The 19,673-nt window shown below is 45.8% G+C and overlaps 1 protein-coding gene across 1 annotated transcript in view; it reads right to left on the bottom strand.

The window, feature by feature from the left end:
• Evl (Enah/Vasp-like) overlaps positions 1-17,530 on the bottom strand; it is a 150,524-nt gene extending 132,994 nt beyond the window's left edge. Inside the window, exon 1 of the mRNA XM_059280020.1 lies at positions 17,447-17,530. Coding sequence (XP_059136003.1) covers positions 17,447-17,451 — 5 coding nt within the window. The 5' untranslated portion in view covers positions 17,452-17,530. The remainder of the gene's footprint in view (positions 1-17,446) is intronic.
• Between the last annotated feature and the right edge of the window lie 2,143 nt (positions 17,531-19,673).

Here is a 19,673-nt window from a genome sequence, read left to right as displayed (position 1 = left end):
GTATGGCATCCCTGGAGGAATTGCAGAAACAGTGCCACCATCAAGGACTTAAAAGATGCAGGGGTGGCAGTTCCCACCACGTCTCTCTTTAACTCTCCTATCTGACCAGTTCAGAAGTCAGATAGATTGTCAAAAATGACAGCTGATTATCGAAAACTCAATCAAGTAGTGAGTGATTCCAATTACAGCTGCTATACCAGATGTGGTATTTGAGCAGATTAACACATCTCCTGGAACATGCTACATGGCTATTGATCTAGCAAGTACCTTTTTCTCAGTACCTGTCCATAAAGACCACCAGAAGCAATTTGCTTTCAGTTAGCAAGGCCTGCAGTATACCTTTACCATTTCATCTCAAAGATATATTAACTCTCTAGTCCTGTGTCATAACTTAGTTATAAGGGGTCTTGATCATCTGTTTCTTCAATGACATTATGCTGATTGGATGAAGTGGGCAGGAGCTCTTCAACAGGTCCAGGCTGCTGGGCGGGCTACTCTACCATTTGGACCATGTGATCCAGCAGTCCAGATGGTACTTGTTGTGTAAGGAGAAGATAGGGAGGCTGTTTGGAGCCTTTGGCAGGCCCCTATAGGATCACAGAAGAGACCTTTGGGATTCTGGAGCAAGACTCTACCATCACATGCAGACAACTATTCTCCCTTTGAGAGACAGTTCTTGACCTGCTATTGGGCCTCAGTGGAAACTAAATATTTGGCAATGGGCCACCAAGTTATCATGTGACCTGAGCTGCCCATCATAAGCTGGGTGTTATGTGTCCCACCAAGTCATAAAGTAGGATGTGCACAGCGGCAACCCATTAATAAATGGAAGTGGTATATCTGTGATTGGGCCTGAGCAGGTCCTGAAGGCAAAAGAAAACCACATGAAGAAGTTACCCAAATGCCTATGTTTTCTACTCCCATCATAAAGCCATCTGCCTATGAGTGAGTACATACCATGTTTGTCCTTCTGAGTCTGGGTTACCTCACTCAGGATGATATTTTCTAGTTCCATCCATTTGCCTGCAAAATTCATAATACTGTTTTTTACTGCTGAGTATTACTCCATTGTTTATATGTGCCACATTTTCTTTATCCATTCTTCAGTTGAGGGGCATCTAGGTTGTTTCCAGGTTCTGGCTATTATGAATAATGCTGATATGAAAATAGTTGAGCATGTGTCCTTGTGGTAAGGTTGAGCATTCCTTGGGTATATGCCCAAGAGTGGTATAGCTGGGTCTTGAAGATTGATTCCCAATTTTCTGAGAAACCGCCATACTGACTCACTCATAAGTGAATACTAGATGTAGGGCAAAGGATGGCCAGACTGCAGCCCATGGCTCCGGAGAGGCTAGCTGACAGGGAGGGACCCTGGGAGGGACACGGGGATCGCCCAGCAAAGCAGAAGTGGATGGGATCTGCATGAGCAGGCTGGGGGTGGGGGTGGGATGGCAGAGGTCAAGGAATGGGGGGTGAGAACATAGGGAAATGGGAGGGTCAAACTGGAGCACGGACAAAGTGGGAGAGCAGGGAAGGAGATACCATTATAGATGAAGACATCATGGAAGTTGGAAGAGGCAGGGTACCAGGGAAGCTCTCAGGAATCGACAGGGATGACCCCACCTTGGACAGCTGGCAGTGATTGAAGGGGTGCCTGGACTGGTCTACTCTGGTGACCAGTCTAGTGAATATCCTAACTGTCATCATAGAGCCTTTATCCAGTGACTGATGGAGGCAGATGCAGGGATCCACAGCCAGGAGCCAGGCTAAGCTCCAGGAATCCCGTCGATGGGAGAGAGGAGGGATTCTGCAGGCAGGGGACGTCGAGATCATGATGGGAAGACGTGCAGAGATGACCCACCACACTGGTGGAAACCCATGAACTGTGGACTAGTGGCTGTGGAGCCCCCATGAGACTGGACTAGGCCCTCTGGATACGGGAGACAGTTGTTTAGCCCGAACTGTTTAGGGGACACCTGGGCAGGGGAATCAGGATCCATCCCTGGTGCATGGGCAGGCTTTGGGGAGCCTTGTGCCTGCAGTGTGGCACCTTGTGCAGCCTTGGTGTGGCAGGGAGGGGCTTGGACCTGCCTCAGCTCGGTGTGCCAGACTCTGCTGACTCCCCATGGGAGACCTTGATTTGGAGGATGTGGGGATGGGAGGTGGCTTGGGAGGGAGGGCTGGGGAGTGGGAGGAGGGAGGAGGTGGAATCTGTGGGTGGTATGTAGGGTGAGTAGAAAATTTCTTAATAAAAATAATAAAAAAATAAAAAACAAAGCCATCTGCCACCAAGCATACACCTAGAGCCTCAAAGGGTGTACCCTGTGATCGTTGACTGAGGACGAGAAGACCAGGTTTACTGGTGGTTCTGCACATTATGCAGGCCCACTCAGAAGTGGACAGCTGCAGCATTACAACTCCTTCCTGGGACAACTCTGAAAGACAGCAGCAAAGGGAAACCTTCACAGTGGGCAGAACTTGGAGCAGTACACATGGTATTAGAGTCTGTTTGGAAGGAGAAGTGGCCAGATGTGTGATTATTCACTGACTCATAGCCAATGGGTTGGCTGGATGGTCAGAGACTAGGAAAGAGCATGATTGGAATATTGGTGAGAAAGACATCTGGGGAAGAAGTATATGGATAGATCTCTCCAAACAGGCAAAGGATGTGAAAATGCTTGTGTCCCGTTTAAATGCTCACCAAAGGTAACTTCAGCAGAGGAGTCAATAATCAAATTCAAAGTCAATTCAATAATCAAATAAGATGACCCATTCTGTGGACAGTCAGCCTCTCAAGCCATTCTGGTCATTGTCCAATAGGCCAATAAAAAAAAAGTGGCCATGGTGGCAGAGATAGAGGTTACAAATGGGCTGGACAACACAGACTTCCACTCACCAAGGCTGATCTGGCTACAGCTGCTGCTGAGTGCCAGATCTGCCAACAGCAGAGACCAACACTGAGTCAATTAGGAGGCAGCAGCCTGGAGGGCTGGGGCAGGGTTCTCCAGAAGGTGATGTATGCTTTGAATCAGTGTCCAAGATATAGTCAGGATCCATAGGTCCAGGAATCAAGGGGTGTAAAAGGGAATAGGTTCCACTCACTATCATCCCTAGTGACCCACTACAAAAATTTTTGTTTCCTGTTCCTGTAACCTTAAGTTCTGCTGGCCTAGAAGTTTGGATTCCAGAGTGGGGAATGTTCCTGCTAGGGGCCACAGTGAACATCCTATTGAACTGGAAGCTCAGACTCCCGACTAGCCACTTGGGACTTCTGTTGCCCTTAAGCCAACAAGCTAAGAAAGAAATGACAGTGTTAGGAGGGTTGATTGATCTAGATTACCACAGGGAAATTGGATTGCTTCTCCAATGGAGAAAGAGATTATGTCTAGAGTGCAGGAGACCCTTTAGGGCAGTGAATGGTTCTCAACCTTCCTAATGTTTAGACCCTTTAATACAGTTCCTCATGTTGTGGTGACCCCAATCACAAAAAAAAAAAAAAAAAAAAAAAAAAAATTTATTTATTTATTTTGGTTTTTTTGAGACAGGGTTTCTTTGTGTAGCTTTGGAGCCTATCCTGGACTCACTCTGTAGGCCACGCTGGCCTCAAACTCACAGAGATCCACCTGCCTCTGCCTCCTGAGTGCTGGGATTAAAGATGTGCACCACCACTGCCCAAGGCCTCATAAAATTATTTTTGTTGCTACTTTATAACTGTAATTTTGCTAGTGTTAGGAATCATAATGTAAATATTTGAGTCTTAGATGACCATTGTGAAAGAGGTTGCAACCCACAGGTTAAGAACCACTGCTTTAGGGCACCTCTTGTGCTATCATGTCCTGTGGTTAAAGTCAATGGGAAACTACAACCACCTAATGCAGGCAGGATGACAAAGGTCACTGACCCTTCAGGAAAAGAGCCAACATCTGCTTGAAGTGCTTGAGGGGGAGAAAATACAGAATGGGTAGTAGAGGAAGATAGTTATGAATACCAACTAAGGCCATGTGACCAGAAACAAGAATTATAATTAACCTGAGTTTTTTTGTCATATTTTGTTACGAATCTATTTGTACAGATATTTGTGTTTTCTTTCCTCAATTTCTTCATCATGTAATGTAACATCAATTAAGAGAATATCAGTGGTCATTATTTTTAAGTTTGAGCTACTAAAAGAATGTCCCTCAAGGGACACTGCCACCTATTCAAATTTATAATGCATTTGCAATTGTACATTAGATGTTTATGTCATGTTAGGTGTTGTCTTAGTGCTGTATTGCTATGAAAAGACACCATGACCATGGCAGCTCTTATAAAAGAAAGCATTTAATTGGGGCTTGCTTATATTTTCAGAGGTTTAGTCCATTATCCTTATCAAGGAGTATGGTGGCACACAGGCAGACCTGGTAGCTGAGAGTTCTACAACTGGATCTGAAGGCAGCAGGAAGAGGGAGCCAGTGGACCTGGCTTGGGCTTTTATTTGTTTGGAGACAGGGTTTCTCTTTGTAACCCTGTCCTGAAACTAGCTATGTAGACCAGCCTGGCCTCAAACTCAGAGATCTGCCCACCTCTGCCTCAGAAGTGCTGGCACTAAAGGGGTGGGACACCATACTCGTTTTTTTTTCTCTTTCTTTCTTTCTTTCTTTCCTTCTTTCTTCCTTTTTTTGGGTTGGGCTTTTGAAACCTCAAAGCCTACCCCAGTGACACACTTCCTACAAGACCACATGCACTCCAACAAGCCCACACCTTCTGCTCCCTCTCAAGTAGCTGCCACACCCTAACGGCCAGTCATTCAAACATATGAGTCTATTCAAACCACCACAAGTGTAATTATGATCTGACTATTGTTTTCATTTGGAAATTAAGCATGACAGAAGGAGATATGATTGTGTGTCAAGATGACCAAGGGTTGATGATGGCTATTCTTGGTTGTCAATTTGACCACATCTGGAATTAATTAAAACCCAAGCAACTGGGTTTTACATCTGTGAGGGATTTTTCCTTAATTAAATCATTTAAAGTAGGGAAGACACACTTTTAATCCTGGTCTTTTGAAGTGGGAAGATACACAATGAATCCAGATCTTCTGAGGTAGGAAGATACCTTTAATCTGGGCCCCACTTTCTCCTGGCCGCCTATATAAAGGACCTGGAAGAAGGATGCTTGCCCTCTTTGCTGGCTTGCTTTCAATCTGCCTGGCAAATCCATTCTTTTGCTGGGATTGGAACCTACTTCTTTGAGATTCCAGAGTATATTGAAGACCAGCTGAGATATCCAGCCTCATGGACTGAACAGTTACTGGATTCTTACCAGAGCAATGATAGTACTAACCCTACAAAATATTCAAGCCAACTTAAAGCTTCTTTAATTAAAAGTCAGGTATTAGTATCAGCACAGGGATAAATACAGAACAGGTGAACAGAATGGAAAACGCAAAAACAGGAACAATTATCTGTGATTATCTGGGGGGGGGACACCCACAGGACTCTAAACACTGAGAGCAAATGGGTTTTCTAAGGAGTAGTCTTTGGGTAGCTAAATAACCAGGTGGAAAGGGTAAAGTTGAATCTCTCAAGCCAGTTGTCAAATTCCAAATGGGCCAGAGATTTGAATGTCTGAATAAAACCACACACACAAGCACACACATTAAAAATCAAACAAAATGGCTGACTTCAATCCAGGTGTGTAAAGAATTTAAATTAAAAATTGAGAAACAATGACTGAGAGGACTGAAAAATGAAATGTATTTACCTTTTATTTAGTTAAGAATAATAAACAAGTGCTTACAAGAGCCCACTCCTGGGCTCACTTACTGTGGCCACAGTAAGCTGCCATGACAGCTTGGTATCTACCAATGACTATCACCAGCCTCAGGTGGTAGTGTGCTGGGGGCTACTTTTGACAAATGGGGTAGGAGCTAATACATACTTGCTTTTCCCTTTCTTCTCAAATATCAAGACTGGGTAACTACAGCAATATCTCCCTCCACATTCCTCTCACATAAGCCTTGATCTCCAGTCCTTCTCTTGGGAAACATACCCAAAACACTATGGACAAGATAAACTGGTGTTTGTCTAATATACATTAACATAAACATGTACTATTAACATTTCAAAAACACTGACCAGTGTAGCACACAAAGCAAAAAGCAAAGAACTGTGAATAAACACAGACTTCAGCTAATAATGTTTCAATAGCAACCTGACACTAATGCACTAGATGGCAACAGAGGGACTGAACAGGGGAGAGTATATGGGAACTAGACCATTCTACTGTCTTCCTACAAAACTGAAATCCTAAGACATGAGGAGCCCTCCCTCCCTCCTTCCCTTCTTCCCTCTCCATACAGAGGGGGACCTGGGATCTCCATCTGGAAACACACACACACACACACACACACACACACACACACACACACACCCCTCCCTTTGCTTCTAATGATTTCCACACACAATCAAGTTTGAGGAACAGCTGGGCTAGTGAGTGTTATAGTCCTTACAAAGGAAATAACAGGAAAATCCATCATGTCATCAAACACTTCACGGCAGCAGTATGACAACAGACAAAGGCACTGCCACCCAGCAATGTGTTAATTCTCTAAGCACAATGAAAACAGCTTTCGTCTCCATGCCAATGTCTACCAATTGACATGGCTGTCTGCAATATCATAATTAGGAGAGTCTAAGCCAAGCTGGAATGATGCCATGGTAAACCATCCACTTTAGTTGTATGTGTCTGTGCCAATGCTTACAAAGCATCTACCAAGTACCAGGCACAGTGATAGACTCTATGGGTTCCACAGATATCAAAAGAGGTACAATTTTTCCTTTTGCAAAGCCTGTGTGTGGTGTTATACAGGGCAAACTTAAGTATTAAAAATATTTACATAAAAGAAAACATGGGACAGTCCAAAGGCAACTAACAGGGAAGGTCCTTCCTGCAGGCTACGGGACAGGGACTACTTACATAAGGAAGCGATATTCAAACTTTGAATTTTTTTTTTTTCAGGGAAGGGGGTGGTGGTCCTGGGGACCAAAGCTAGGGATGCTGCTGAGCTAAATCCCCAAGTCCAGATTTGAAGGCTAAGAAATTAGCAAGGGGACAACAGCAAGACTTTGATCAACTGTGTTGTTCAGTTCATCAGGTTTTGGTTTTTTTTTTCTTGCTTAAGGATTCTTGGAGAGGCTGATGGGGGCAATGACCACAGCCCCACAGAAGCTGCAGAATGGCAGCCAAGACACAGAATGTTTGCAGGAGAGGGTGGTGGGAGAACCTTTAAAGGCCAGGCCCAGGACAGACCTGTCAGGGCAAAAGACAGAGGTGTGAAGAGGCCGTCCAAATCAAGCTTGTATGCTCAACTGTCTACAGACTGGAAGATGCGAAGAAGACACATGTAGAGCTAGACAGAAGCATGTCTCACAGTCCAGACTAAGAGGCTCTGGTCTCTTGTTGGGCGTGGGTTTTGTGAGTTTCTCTTGCTTAGTGTGTTGTTGGTTTTTTTTTTTTTCTTTTTGAGTTTTAGAGTCAAGTGTGCTCATCTGCAGTATGTATTTTCTTAATCTGCATTTCTAGTACCATTATCTTCTCTACTCATACACAATATCTCCTGTTGTAACAGTTGCATTTTGTGACTTTTATAGAACATGACCTTAACTCATTTTTAGAGCTGAAGTATCTCTCAGGCATGGTGACACACACATGTAATCCCAGTACTTGGGAAGCGGAGGCAGGAGGATCCTGAATTCAGGCCAGTCTATGCAACATCAACAACAAACCAAGGACAGGAGGTGTAGCTTAGTGACAGACTGCTTATCTAACTTGTGCAAAACCTGGGTTGGATCCGCAGCATAGAAACTGAATAAATAAGTAGACTGATAAACATTGAGGAACCAATAACAACTTCTGTTTTTACCCCCCTCCCCACCTATCACACACAGAGGACAGTATATTGTGATCTGCAAAAGGGAAGAATATCAGAAATCAGAATCATTCCATATTTTCCAGGGACTATCTTCTTCACAGAAGAAATTGTGATGAACAGGGTAAACATCACAGCTAAGAACTTTAAATATGTTCTCATTTGATGTCACAAACCTGGGAAGTGGGACAGCCATATTTATATTTCATTTGCAAAAGGAGGATCATAGAGGTTAAATTATTTGTTCAATATGAGCTAGCTAAAAGGCAGCAGCCTAAGGAGAATCCAAGGCTGCCTGACAAACTAGGGCTGCTGAAAAGTATATATGGATAAATTTTAAACTCAAATTTATAAATACAAATAAAAAGCTGTGTTCACTCAGACAGCCCTAAAGACAAGGGCACTCTACCTTCATAGCTAACACCTACAGAGGATCTAGGAACAGGGCTCCCTCCACTGGCGGATAGGTGGAACTACACCATTCTAAGCCTAGGCTCCATCCCTTACTCCCACCCACCATCCTTTCTTATGATTTAATATTTTTAATTATTTGACTATTGCATGCATGTATAGAATGAATTTTAGTCCTCTTCACTCCCTATATCTAGCTTCATTCTCCCCTTACTATCCCACCAAAGCACTGAAACCCTGAAACCATTCTTCACAGCAAACTCTACTTTCTTGTGTTTCCTGTGTCTTATGAGCCAGAGTTTAAAGAGAACTGCTACAGGAGCATGGGTAACATACCTGTGGCTACACCAACAAAGACAAAGAACCCCCCCCCCCCAGCCACCATAGCTGTCTCTCAGGGAGGGGTGGGGTCTTATGAGCCCTTCTCCATTCCATGATGAAATGTTGTTGGGCCTGAATTTTCACAGGTTTTGTTCAGGACATCAGAGGTGTTGAGTTCCAGAGTGCATCGGCCATGCCCAGAAGACATGATTTCAAAGCCCACCTCCCCAACCCCTGGCTCTTATATTCTTTCTGTGATGTTCCCTGAGCCTTGGGGGGTTGTGAGTGTGTGAGTGTGTGTGTGTGTGTGTGTGTGTGTGTGTGTGTGTGTGTGTAAAGACATGATTTCAAAGCACACCTCCCCAACCTCTGGCTCTTACATTTTTTCTGTGATGTTCCCTGAGCCTTGGGGGGTTGTGAGTGTGTGAGTGTGTGTGTGTGTGTGTGTGTGTGTGTGTGTGTGTGTGATAGATGTCCCCTGAAGGGCCAGGCACTGCAGTCACTTACTCTTTGGACTTCGGCAGGCCAGCTGTGGTCTGTGTTTTAACCACCATCGTCCCCTACAAACAGATGCTTCTCTGATCTTCCTTTCCACCTCACTAATGCCCTTCCTTTGCTTTGAGAGAGAACTTCTGACTTAAACCTCCAGGGTTAAACTTGCTTTCCCTAGCTTTATCTTCTTCCCTCACTTAGATTTAACATTTTGGTAGTATGCAGACAGGCCTTAAAATGTTTATCCTACTTGACCCCAGCAATCCAGCTGCTAACTTACCTTGAGGACACAATCAGAGGCACAGATACTCATCTCAGTGTTACTTACAGTAATGAAGCTGTAAGAACAGGTGCTCTAGCCTGGGCTCTGGTAAATCATGCTGTGCTGTGTGGTGAACTGCAGCTACTCCACACAGTACCACAGAATACTTAAGGAAGGGAAGGAAGTGCATTGGTCAGAGGTAAGACGCCTTACAAACAATACACCGCAACACCAGGCTTATTATTCAAATGTCATGCAGTGGACAGCAGATCCACTGCCAACATTTTTTAAATGACTTTTAAACGTAGCTTTTTAAAGGTAAGAAAAACTTTCCAGCCGGGCGGTGGTGGCGCACGCCTTTAATCCCAGCACTCGGGAGGCAGAGCCAGGCGGATCTCTGTGAGTTCGAGGCCAGCCTGGGCTACCAAGTGAGTTCCAGGAGAGGCACAAAGCTACACAGAGAAACCCTGTCTCGAAAAACCAAAAAAAAAAAAAAAAAAAAAAAAAAACTTTCCACTAGAAAACAACTTCCATGGAGGTGATTCTCTCAGGCTAATGAAGGAGAGACCTCTACTTACGACTGCTTCAGGGCCCAAGGTCATTCCCTGGAGGTGCTCCGTTCTAAGCTACTACTGATCTTGGTGCAGCACTTAGGACTTGCTCACAACTCAAGATCTCTTCATCTAGAGTAGGGACTATCGTAGGGTTTCTCAAACGTTCATGTACAGCTTCCCCTTAAAGAAGAAAGTCCCAAAGGAAACAATGTTGGTTAACTTATTTTAGTGAGACTGTATGTAATTATAAAACTAAATCTCAATGTCTTGTGTCTATAAATGAGTAAAATAAAAATGTAGATTAAATCAAACAAAACCAGCACAATTCAGTGACAATACTTTGTGAGCCTCCGATTGACCTACTAACTGATTGATTTGATTTTTGATTGATTTTATAGTGCTAACAATATAACCCAGGGCCTCTCCTAAGCTGGGGAAGCACTCTACCACTGAACCACATGCCCCAAAGTGACAGTTTAATAAAAGAACGCTACTGCTCCACTTAAAATCACAAGGTAAAATGACATCGGCCCTAAACCAGGAACCGAGGGGGGGGGGGACAAAGACAGAGACAGAGATCCTAAGATTAACCTATGTCCTCTAAAACTGATCTTAACATGATAGCAAAAACATCTGGAAAATTCTTTCCTACCCTCAACCTATATAGCAGTAAGTTCAGAAAGGCAGTTGGCTTGGCCATATTAACAAGAGAAGGACAGTGATGATAAATGAACAAGGTCTGCTTCTACCTGTGCATCTTATACTATGCTCTGCTATAATCGGCATTCTACATGACACACAACTGGCACAGAGCCCTGGGTCACCTGAGATTTTCCCACCACACACAGACCCGCTCATATGCTAGACTAGCCATGCCTTATACATACATAGCTGGCCCTGGCAGAGGCAGGTATGCTTTCTGGGGATTACAAGATCCTCACTTCCTCAGACACTAGAGCTACAGTCATCCTTTGGCAATGGTTTGCATTGTCATCCAATCTAGAGAACACCACGGCTGTGTAGCCATTTCCTCTGCTGGAAATATTCCCTCCCAGAGAGAAGTTCCTAAGACTCAGCAATCTCACTAAGGAGGCTGGGAAAGACTGAACAAGGCACTTCCCAGGTTACAGAAGCAGTAAACCACGGCTGGTGCTGAGATGAAGGCCCTACAGAGAGCTCCAGGAGTGCAGATTGCAGGACTAGTCACCCACGCTGGGGTGGGCTTTGCAGTGACGCAGCTGTCCAAGTCACTCATGCTCCTGTTCACAACCCCTAACACACTCACTGGTTCACCAAGTGGGACTTGGGTGGGATCATTTCTTTGGTCTGTCATTGGTACCCTGTGGGGCATAAACAGACATTTACTCCCATCTCCCCAGTAAACTGCAGTGATTGCTGCTGTCTCTGCCTAATAAATTACAGATGCAGCCAAGTATCTGACCAGGAATTCTGAAGAAAACAAAAACCCCACTCAATTTAATAAGCAAATTTCTAGACAAAATTACCCTAAGTGTAAAAGTGATGGTAAAACCACAAGGAAAATGACCCTATGACATAAAAAAAAAGTAGATTTCTACACATTAAATATTTTAAAGATAAAAGGCAGATTGGGAAAATGTTCACAGAAGACACTATTCCCAACAGACAAATGACTAAAGTGTGTAAGCAGGAAGAATGGTTACTCGGCAATAGTCTCCCCTAGATTAGATGACAATGCAAACCACTGCCAATTTTAAGAAGGCACAAAAGGAACCCTGTAAATTCCTGTGACTCTTTCAGGTATGGTAACTATTTGTTGGGCAGTCTTGAGGACTTCGTCCTTGGCCTGTGGGAGTTGGCACAGATAGTATCAGAACTGAATTATAATTCCAATACTCAGGAGGTAGAGGCAAGAGGATTGTAAGCTTGAGGACTGCTTGAGATACACAGAGTTCCAGGTCAGCCTTGGTCACACAGGAAGATTCTGTCTCAGAAAATCAAATTCAACCAAATGAAAAAGAACTGAATAAAACTGAAGGACATTCAGGTAGCACCCACTCTTGCAGAGTGGAGGAAATCTCCACACCTTTGAGGTCACAAAAAGCCTTTCATTTCTTTTCTTGTAAATTGTTTTATTTTTGAGATAGGAGTCTCACTATGTTGTCCAGTCTAGCCTCAAACTCCTCTGCTCAAATGATCCTCCCACCTCAGCCTCCTGGGGACCACAGGTGCATGCCACCTGGCTCCTTTATGCTAGTCACTGTGACATGGAAGTGGAGGAGAGACAGTTCATTTTCCAATAATTACAAATAGCCAAATCAAATCAACAATTAACTACAGACAAAAGGATCCCTGGTCTCATTTACTATTTGCAAAAGCCAAATACTTCCAAGTAAATATAAATGTAATAGATGCTCAGCTATCAATATTTTCAACAATGAATCAAGTTAAACTAATTTAAAACCATATTAAAATGAAATGTACGGAGGAAAAAGAATAAGAGAATGAACACCTCGTCCTGGAAGTCATTTTAAGAACTCACATTTCTACAATCTGCCTTCTTACTGGACCCAATGATCAGGACTGGTAATTGTACTATTTCTGGTCTAACACTGCAGAGTGTCTGTCTTCAAGAAGATCCCACGATAGGATGACTTTTTATCAAATCATCAACAACTAAAGAAACCACACAGGAGAAATAAACAAGCATGAAGCAAAAAGCAACCCACCCCCAAATCCTTGACTTCCATTCCTGAGCTGAAATGCCATTTTTTAAATTAATTATATATTAAGAGGAGTCCACATTTTGAAAAAAAAAAAAAAAAGAAGACGCTCCAAGAGCATTTAACTAACTAATAGAGGCAAATGATCGCAGTTGGGACAAAACACAAGCAAATGACTGTTACTATTCTCAACAGCTCCCATTACCCAGCATAAATCTCCAGAACTGAATCTTGACTCAAATTGTTCCTGGAAAATGCAAAAACCAAGAATTTTTGTTTCTGATAACTGTAGACTAAGTAAATCAGAAGAATCCCTTAGCTAAACAGAACCATAAACACCAGAGACAAAAGATAACAATGCCTGCTTAGAGCCACTGCTTGAGACTGAGAAGATACAGTTTGTCAATTTGACACAAACTAGAGTCACCTGGAAAGAGGGAACCTCAGTAGAGGAACTGCCTCCATCAGACTGGCCTGTAGGCAAGTCTGTGGAGGCATTCTCTTGATTAATGATTGATGTAGGAGGACCCAGCCCAACATGGGCAGTGCCACCTCTGGACAGGTGGTCCTGGGCTGTATTAGAAAGCATCTGAGCAGTGGGCAGAGGTAGCCCATGCCTTTAATCCCAGCACTAAGGAGGCAGAGGCAGGTGGATCTCTGAGTTTGAGGCCAGCCTGGTCTACAGAGCGAGTTCCAGGACAGCCAGGACTACACAGAGAAACCCTGTCTCAGAAAAACAAAACAAGCACCCAAGCAAGCCTGGAAAGCAAGCCAGGAAGCAGCAGCGTCTCTGCTTCAGTTCTAGACTCCAGGTTCCTGCCTCGGCTTCCCTGGCAATGAACTTTAACCTGTAAGCCAAATAAGCCCTCTTCCCCAAGTTGCTTTTGGTCAGAACGTTCTATCAGAACAGAGAAGCAAACTCATACAGTACTTCTCCCTAAAAGCATCAGGTGATTCTGAGAAGAATGTTAAGGCTTGGTCTCGGATGGAAGTGGGGAGTAGAGGTGTTGTAGAGAGGTAAACATTAGGAGGAAGGGTGAACAGAACAGGCTGGTCTTCCTATGGAATGAAGCTCGGCTTGGAAAGATTTCAGTCATTGAAAATGGGCCAAGGAGACTCCAGATGGAGCAAGTGTGAATTACCTTTGAGGGAGGGGAAACATCATCTTCTGCCTCAAATTACTTTTAAAAACAATTTTGCAAATCTAGTGGCCAGCACATATTAAAAAAGGAAAAAAAACATAAACAAAAAAACAACTAGGCACAAAGAGAAAAAACAATATGGATGAAAATCAACAGAAAAAGACCCTGAAAATGATTCAATATGGACACCGTGTTTCAAACACAGATGAAGATAATTGTGTATTCAGAGATAAAAGACAAGGCTGAAAAGTTGAGTGGATAACTAGAAATTATAAAAGACAGTCAGATTGTGATTTGAAAGATGTGGTGACTGAACTGAAAAATACAATGGATAGTTTCAATAACAGCTTCTACTACCAAGTAGAAGACAGACAAATGAAGAGAACTCCAGGATGAAGAATGGAGAGATAAATACAAAGGGCAAAGAAAGAGAGAAAAACAGACATCTATAAAATGGTCCACATAAACAACTGCAGTCCTAGAAGCAAATATAAGAGAAAATGGGTAAAAGCAGTCCTAAGGCTGATGCACGAAAAGTGAATTAAAGGCACAAATCCATGGATTCAAGAAGCTATAAGACCAGCACTCGGGAGGCAGAGACAGGTAGGCAGATCTCTGTGAGATTGAGGCCCGCCTGATTTACACAGTGAGTTCCAGGACAGCCAGGGCTACAGAGAGACCCAATCTCAAAGTTAAAAATAAAATAAAAGAAGCCACAAGAACCCAACTATAAAGGTAAAAACACACAGAAGAGATGGTGCACAGCTGTCATCCCCGCACTTGGGAGGCTGAGGTAGGAAGATCTCAAGCTCAAGACCAGTGTGGGCTAGACTAGACTCCATCAGAAAGAGAAACACAGAGAGAGAAATGAGATGTGGGGGGTAAGAGAGGAGGGGAGAGAGAGAGGGACAGAGCGAAGGGGGGGAGAAGGGGAGAGAGGGGAGGGGGGAGGGGAAGAGAGGGAGGAGGGAGAGAGGGACAAAGAGAGAGAAGTGCCTAGGGAATTATTGATAACCAAAAGCGAAGAGAACACTTTTTAGAAGCAGAGCCAGGTGTAGTGGCTCAGGCTTATATTCCCAGCACTCAAGAGCCCAAGGACTGCCATGAAGTTGAAACCAGCCTGGGCTACAGTGTGAGCACCTATCTCAAAACAAAGATAAACCAAAAGACAAGAAGCAGACAAATCAAGATGACTACCAAAGGAACAACAACATAACAAGTGACTTCTCAACAGGAGCAATCAAGTCTGACTACAAGACAGCTTTCAAATGCTTAAGCAGTGGAAGTCCTGAGTTCTGCAATTAATGAAAAGATTCTTTAAAGTGGAGGGAAAGATCCTAATGCTAACGGATGCACAACTCTGTAGATATTCTAAAAACCAAGGAGCTTTAATGAATGTTTTGTGGTAAGACTTATACCTCAATAAAATTGTTTAGGAACTAGAAAAAAAGTGAAGGATAAAACATTTTCAAACGCCAGGTGGTGGTGGCCCACACCTTTAATCCCAGCACTAAGAAGGCAGAGCCAGGCAGATCTCTGTGAGCTTGAGGCCAGCCTGGTCTACAGAGCAAGATCCAGGACAGGCACCCAAACTACACAGAGAAATCCTGTCTCGAAAAACAACAACAACAAAAAAAATACCCTAAAGGGACCAGGCCTGGCAGTATACACTTGGAATCCCAGCAGAAAGGTAGTGAATTCTAGGCCAGTCTGAGCTACTGCGTTCCTAAGCAGCCTCAGCTGTCTCAAAAACACAAAGACAAGCTGAGGAGGTGGTCCCAAGGATAAATCACTTGCCATGCAAACATGAGAAAGGTCTATCCATACAACCCATATAAAAGTTGTGTGGGTGTGGCAACATCCTTGTAATTCCAGCTGTTAGAAGAAGAAAGGACCAAGAGGATGGTTAGTGAGTCTTACCCATACTGGCCAGCTGTGTGTTCCACTGGAAGATCTCACCTCAATGAATAAATTGGAGAGCAACGAAGGAAGATTCCCAATGCCAACCTCAGGCTTTTGTGTGCCCACACACGCAAACATGTATGCATACATGCAGGCATATGTGTAAAAGATACAAAAGCCAAACAAAAACTGCAGATATTACTCGGTGGATGAATAAAAGACTCCGGGTCTGATACCCAACACTGCAACAGACAGACAGACACTAAAAGACGTTCTTCAGATAGAAGATGACGAAGGCGGCAATGCAGTTGATGAAAAAGATGACCTTGATAAACACTGAGGAATAAATGATATGAGGTAAAAAATGAAACGTAATCACTGTTTCATGTTACACAAAAATCAATTCCAGGTGAACGATACCATTTCATGCGACAAGCACAACAATGAGATTTCTGCAAGCTGTTTTCTTCATCTAGGAATAGAAGCCCTACAAATTAGGAAGAAAACAAGTAAACCCTTCCAGCAAAATTGGATGGTATTTAAACAGGCTCTTTACAAGAGATGCCAAACAAACACAAAGAAGACAATCAGCCTCATCAACAGGAAGCTGCAAATTAAAACTCTGATGGACTGTCATTCATGCTCACCAGAATGGCTAAAATGTCAGAGAGACACTACCAAGGGTGGTCAGGGATTTTAAACAAGAGCTATTCAATGTTTGCTGGTGTAAACTAGTACCACCACTTTGGGAACTTCGCTCTATCCACTACAGCAGACGATAGCAAGGTGATGGTGGTGTGAGCCTGTTAATCCCAGCACTGGGGAGGCAGAGGCAGGCAGATCTCTGAGTTGGGGCCAGCCTGGTCTACAAGGTGAGTTCCAGGACAGCCAGGGTTATACAGAAAAAACCTGTCTCGAAAAAACCAACCTCCTCCCCCCAAAAAATCTACTTGTGGGTAGGTAATATATACTCAAGAGAAATGAGTGCTTTAGGAAGTACACAGGCATGTTCACTGTCGCGTTAATAGCCAAGAGCTACAAACATTCAAAAGTCCACTAACAGTAGTAGAATGGATAAATTGTGGACTATCTATACTATGTAGGGCAGTAGATCATAGAAGCATGATGGATGAACTTCAGAAATACCTTTGATGAAAGAAGCCAGACACAAAATTACACAGTGAATTATTTGATTTATATACAGTTCACAAAACAGATGAAACGAATCTACAATTGGACACTACAGTGTTTAAGGAAGATGTGTTTAGAAGATAAAAATTGCACAGAAAAAAAAAAACCCACAAGCATATACCACACTACAAATCAGGGTATGGTTAACCTGGAGAAGAAGGGTGGGTACTGCGAACCAAGAGGGCACGCGAGTTTCTGGGTGTAGACCAGGCTCCCTGGCTGAATGGCACATCAGCCATACCTATGGGGTTACACAGGATGGCAGGTTTGCAAGAGAAAAGGGACAGGTCCTAAAAGAAGGGTGAAGAGGAGAGCGCCCTGATGGAAAAGAGCTACCGATAGAGATAGCAAAGTAAGCAGGACGGCGGCTGCGGCGCTGCGCGCTCAGTGGGAAGACAGCGCAGGGCGGGCGCGGCCTCCCGCGGACCCCGCGGCCTGCGCGTCTTCTGGAGCTCGGGGCGCCGGCTGGGAGCTCCGGGGCTGCCTCGATGCTCGGGTACCCCGCCCCCCCCAAGCCGGGTGCTCGCGGCCTCGCCGCGCTCGCGGCCCCGACTCACCTCATCGTGGCTGCCGGGGCGGGCGCGGGGCCGGGGATGAAGGCGCGGCGCGACGGGGCGCTAGCGGGGCAGCCGGCCCCGGGCGCGGCGGCTCCGCGTCTGGCTGGGCTGCAGGCGGCGGCGGGGGCTCATCTTCTCCGGCGGGCGTTTGGGCCGCTAGCTGCGGGGCAGCACGGTGGCTGCGGCGGCGGCGGCGACTGACAGCTGGGCCCCGGCCCCTGCCATCTTGGCGGGCGCGCGTGCCCGGGCCGGCGCGTGCGCGTGCCGCCCGCCGACGGGCCGGGGGAGGGGGCGAGCGGCGGGGTCTCGCAGGCGGGAGCGAGCGAGCGAGCGAGCGCGCGCGGGCGCGCGTCCGTCCGTCTGAGACTCGGGGCGGCGGCGGCCGGCGGATGGGGTGCGGAGTGCACGCGGGGCGGAGGGCTCCTCCGCCCGCTGAGGGGACTGCGCGCGCCGACGCCCCCCGGTCGGCAGCGGCTGGGGCAAATGGGCGCGCGCGGCAGCGGAGCTCCACACAAAAGGCGCGGGGATCCACGATCCGCGCCTCTAGGAGGGCGGAGCGCAAGGGGGCGGGTCAGGGGCGTGGCCCGAGTCCAGAGGGGCGGGACAAAGCCTTGTGGAAAGAGTGGCGGGGCAATCGGGCCTTGGGGGCGGGACAGGGGGCGGGGCCTAGGGCCCAAAGGCGAAACTGTAACTTAGAGGAACGGGTTAACTTATTGAGTTCCAGGTCAGTCAGGGCTACGTAATGAGACCCTGTGTCCAAGAGAATGACTGGTGCCAACCTCAGCGGGAACGCCTTGGGGACTTGGGTCTAGGAGGCGGGGTAGTGGGCGTAGCCTAGGGCCCAGAGGGGCTGGGCTAAACTGCAAGGTAAGGGTGTTTAGAGATAGGACTTGGCGATCTGGGCCAGGCCTTGGGGCAAAGCAGTGGGTGTAGTCGATGGATCTAAGGGGAACAAGGAAAAGCATTGAAGACGGAGTCAGTAGGTAGAAACTGGGCGGAGCTCCGCCGGAAGGCCTGGAGGGTCGTGGGCCTGGGGGCGGAGCTCGGGGCGTAGACCAGGAGCAAGGCGGGCCCGGTGGGGCTAAGCCCCTAGGGGAGCCCTGATGGTGCGAGAGCTAGAGAGGGCAGGGCAAGTGGAGAGGTGTGGGACCAAGGGCGTGTGTGATTTGGGAGGCAGGGCTGAGCGCGGAGGGTGCCAGGTGGCACGTGGAGTCCTACTGTACAGGCTTTTCCAGGGCATTCACAGAGCACTATGAGCTGGAAGGCAGCAATCTCTACTGGATTCCTTAACCTGCTGCACTGTTAGCAGTGCCTGAGGTTATAGCCTTCCTAACCCCATTTGTTCTTGTCTACTGGGGGTCCAGATTGGTCTGTTTGTTACAGAAGAGCCTTGTCACATCTTAAGAGTTAGGGATGTTCAAGCCTCAGGGTCACCTAAAGCTATCCCAGGTGTGCTCAGGAGAGACAGGGTTAGCCTGGCTTATTGGTGCTCTTCCTGCATGTGGCCACTCCAGTTCAGGTGTCTTCCCTGCTGCCCCTGGGGTCTAACAAATTGTTGCCATCCTGTGACTTGTCGAGAAGTATCAACTGGTTTTGCTGTGAAGACACTGTCTTTCCTCTCGACCCCACACATCACGTGCCATAAAATCACTGACACTGTGGAGAAACCATTTTCAAAGCCAAGGACTGGTGGCCCCCAGAAAGAAATCTTCTTGAGGTTATATGTTTCAAAAATGTTAACTTTTTGTATCAAAAGAGTGAAAAACACAAATTCTTCTACTTCTAAGGAATAAAGCCTTCATTCTGTATGTGCAAGCTTTGCTAAATAGACATTGGTTTCAAATGACTGGCTGTTAAGGAAAAGGGAAGACCAGGTAGGGGTGATGAGAAATGTGGGAAAGACCCTTACGGAGTCTGAGCGCCATGGCATTAAATGTGGAGCATTGAGTGCCCATGGCATTAAGTGTGGAGCATTGAGCTCCCATGGCATTAAGTATGGAGCATTGAGCTCCCATGGCATTAAGTGTGGAGCATTGAGCTCCCATGGCATTAAGTGTGAAGCATTGAACTCCCATGGCATTAAGTGTGGAGCATTGAGCTCCCATGGCATTAAGTGTGGAGCACTCGCCGCTGCAGGCACCCTCTAGTTGGTTTAGACAAAGATCAGCATCCTACATAGGGAAACAAGACACAACAGAGGATGGGAGTGGCCCCTGTCTCTTCTCCC

Source organism: Peromyscus eremicus, chromosome 14, assembly GCF_949786415.1.
Source record: "Peromyscus eremicus chromosome 14, PerEre_H2_v1, whole genome shotgun sequence".
Lineage (NCBI taxonomy): Eukaryota > Metazoa > Chordata > Mammalia > Rodentia > Cricetidae > Peromyscus > Peromyscus eremicus.
This window is presented reverse-complemented; position numbering and strand designations above follow the sequence as displayed.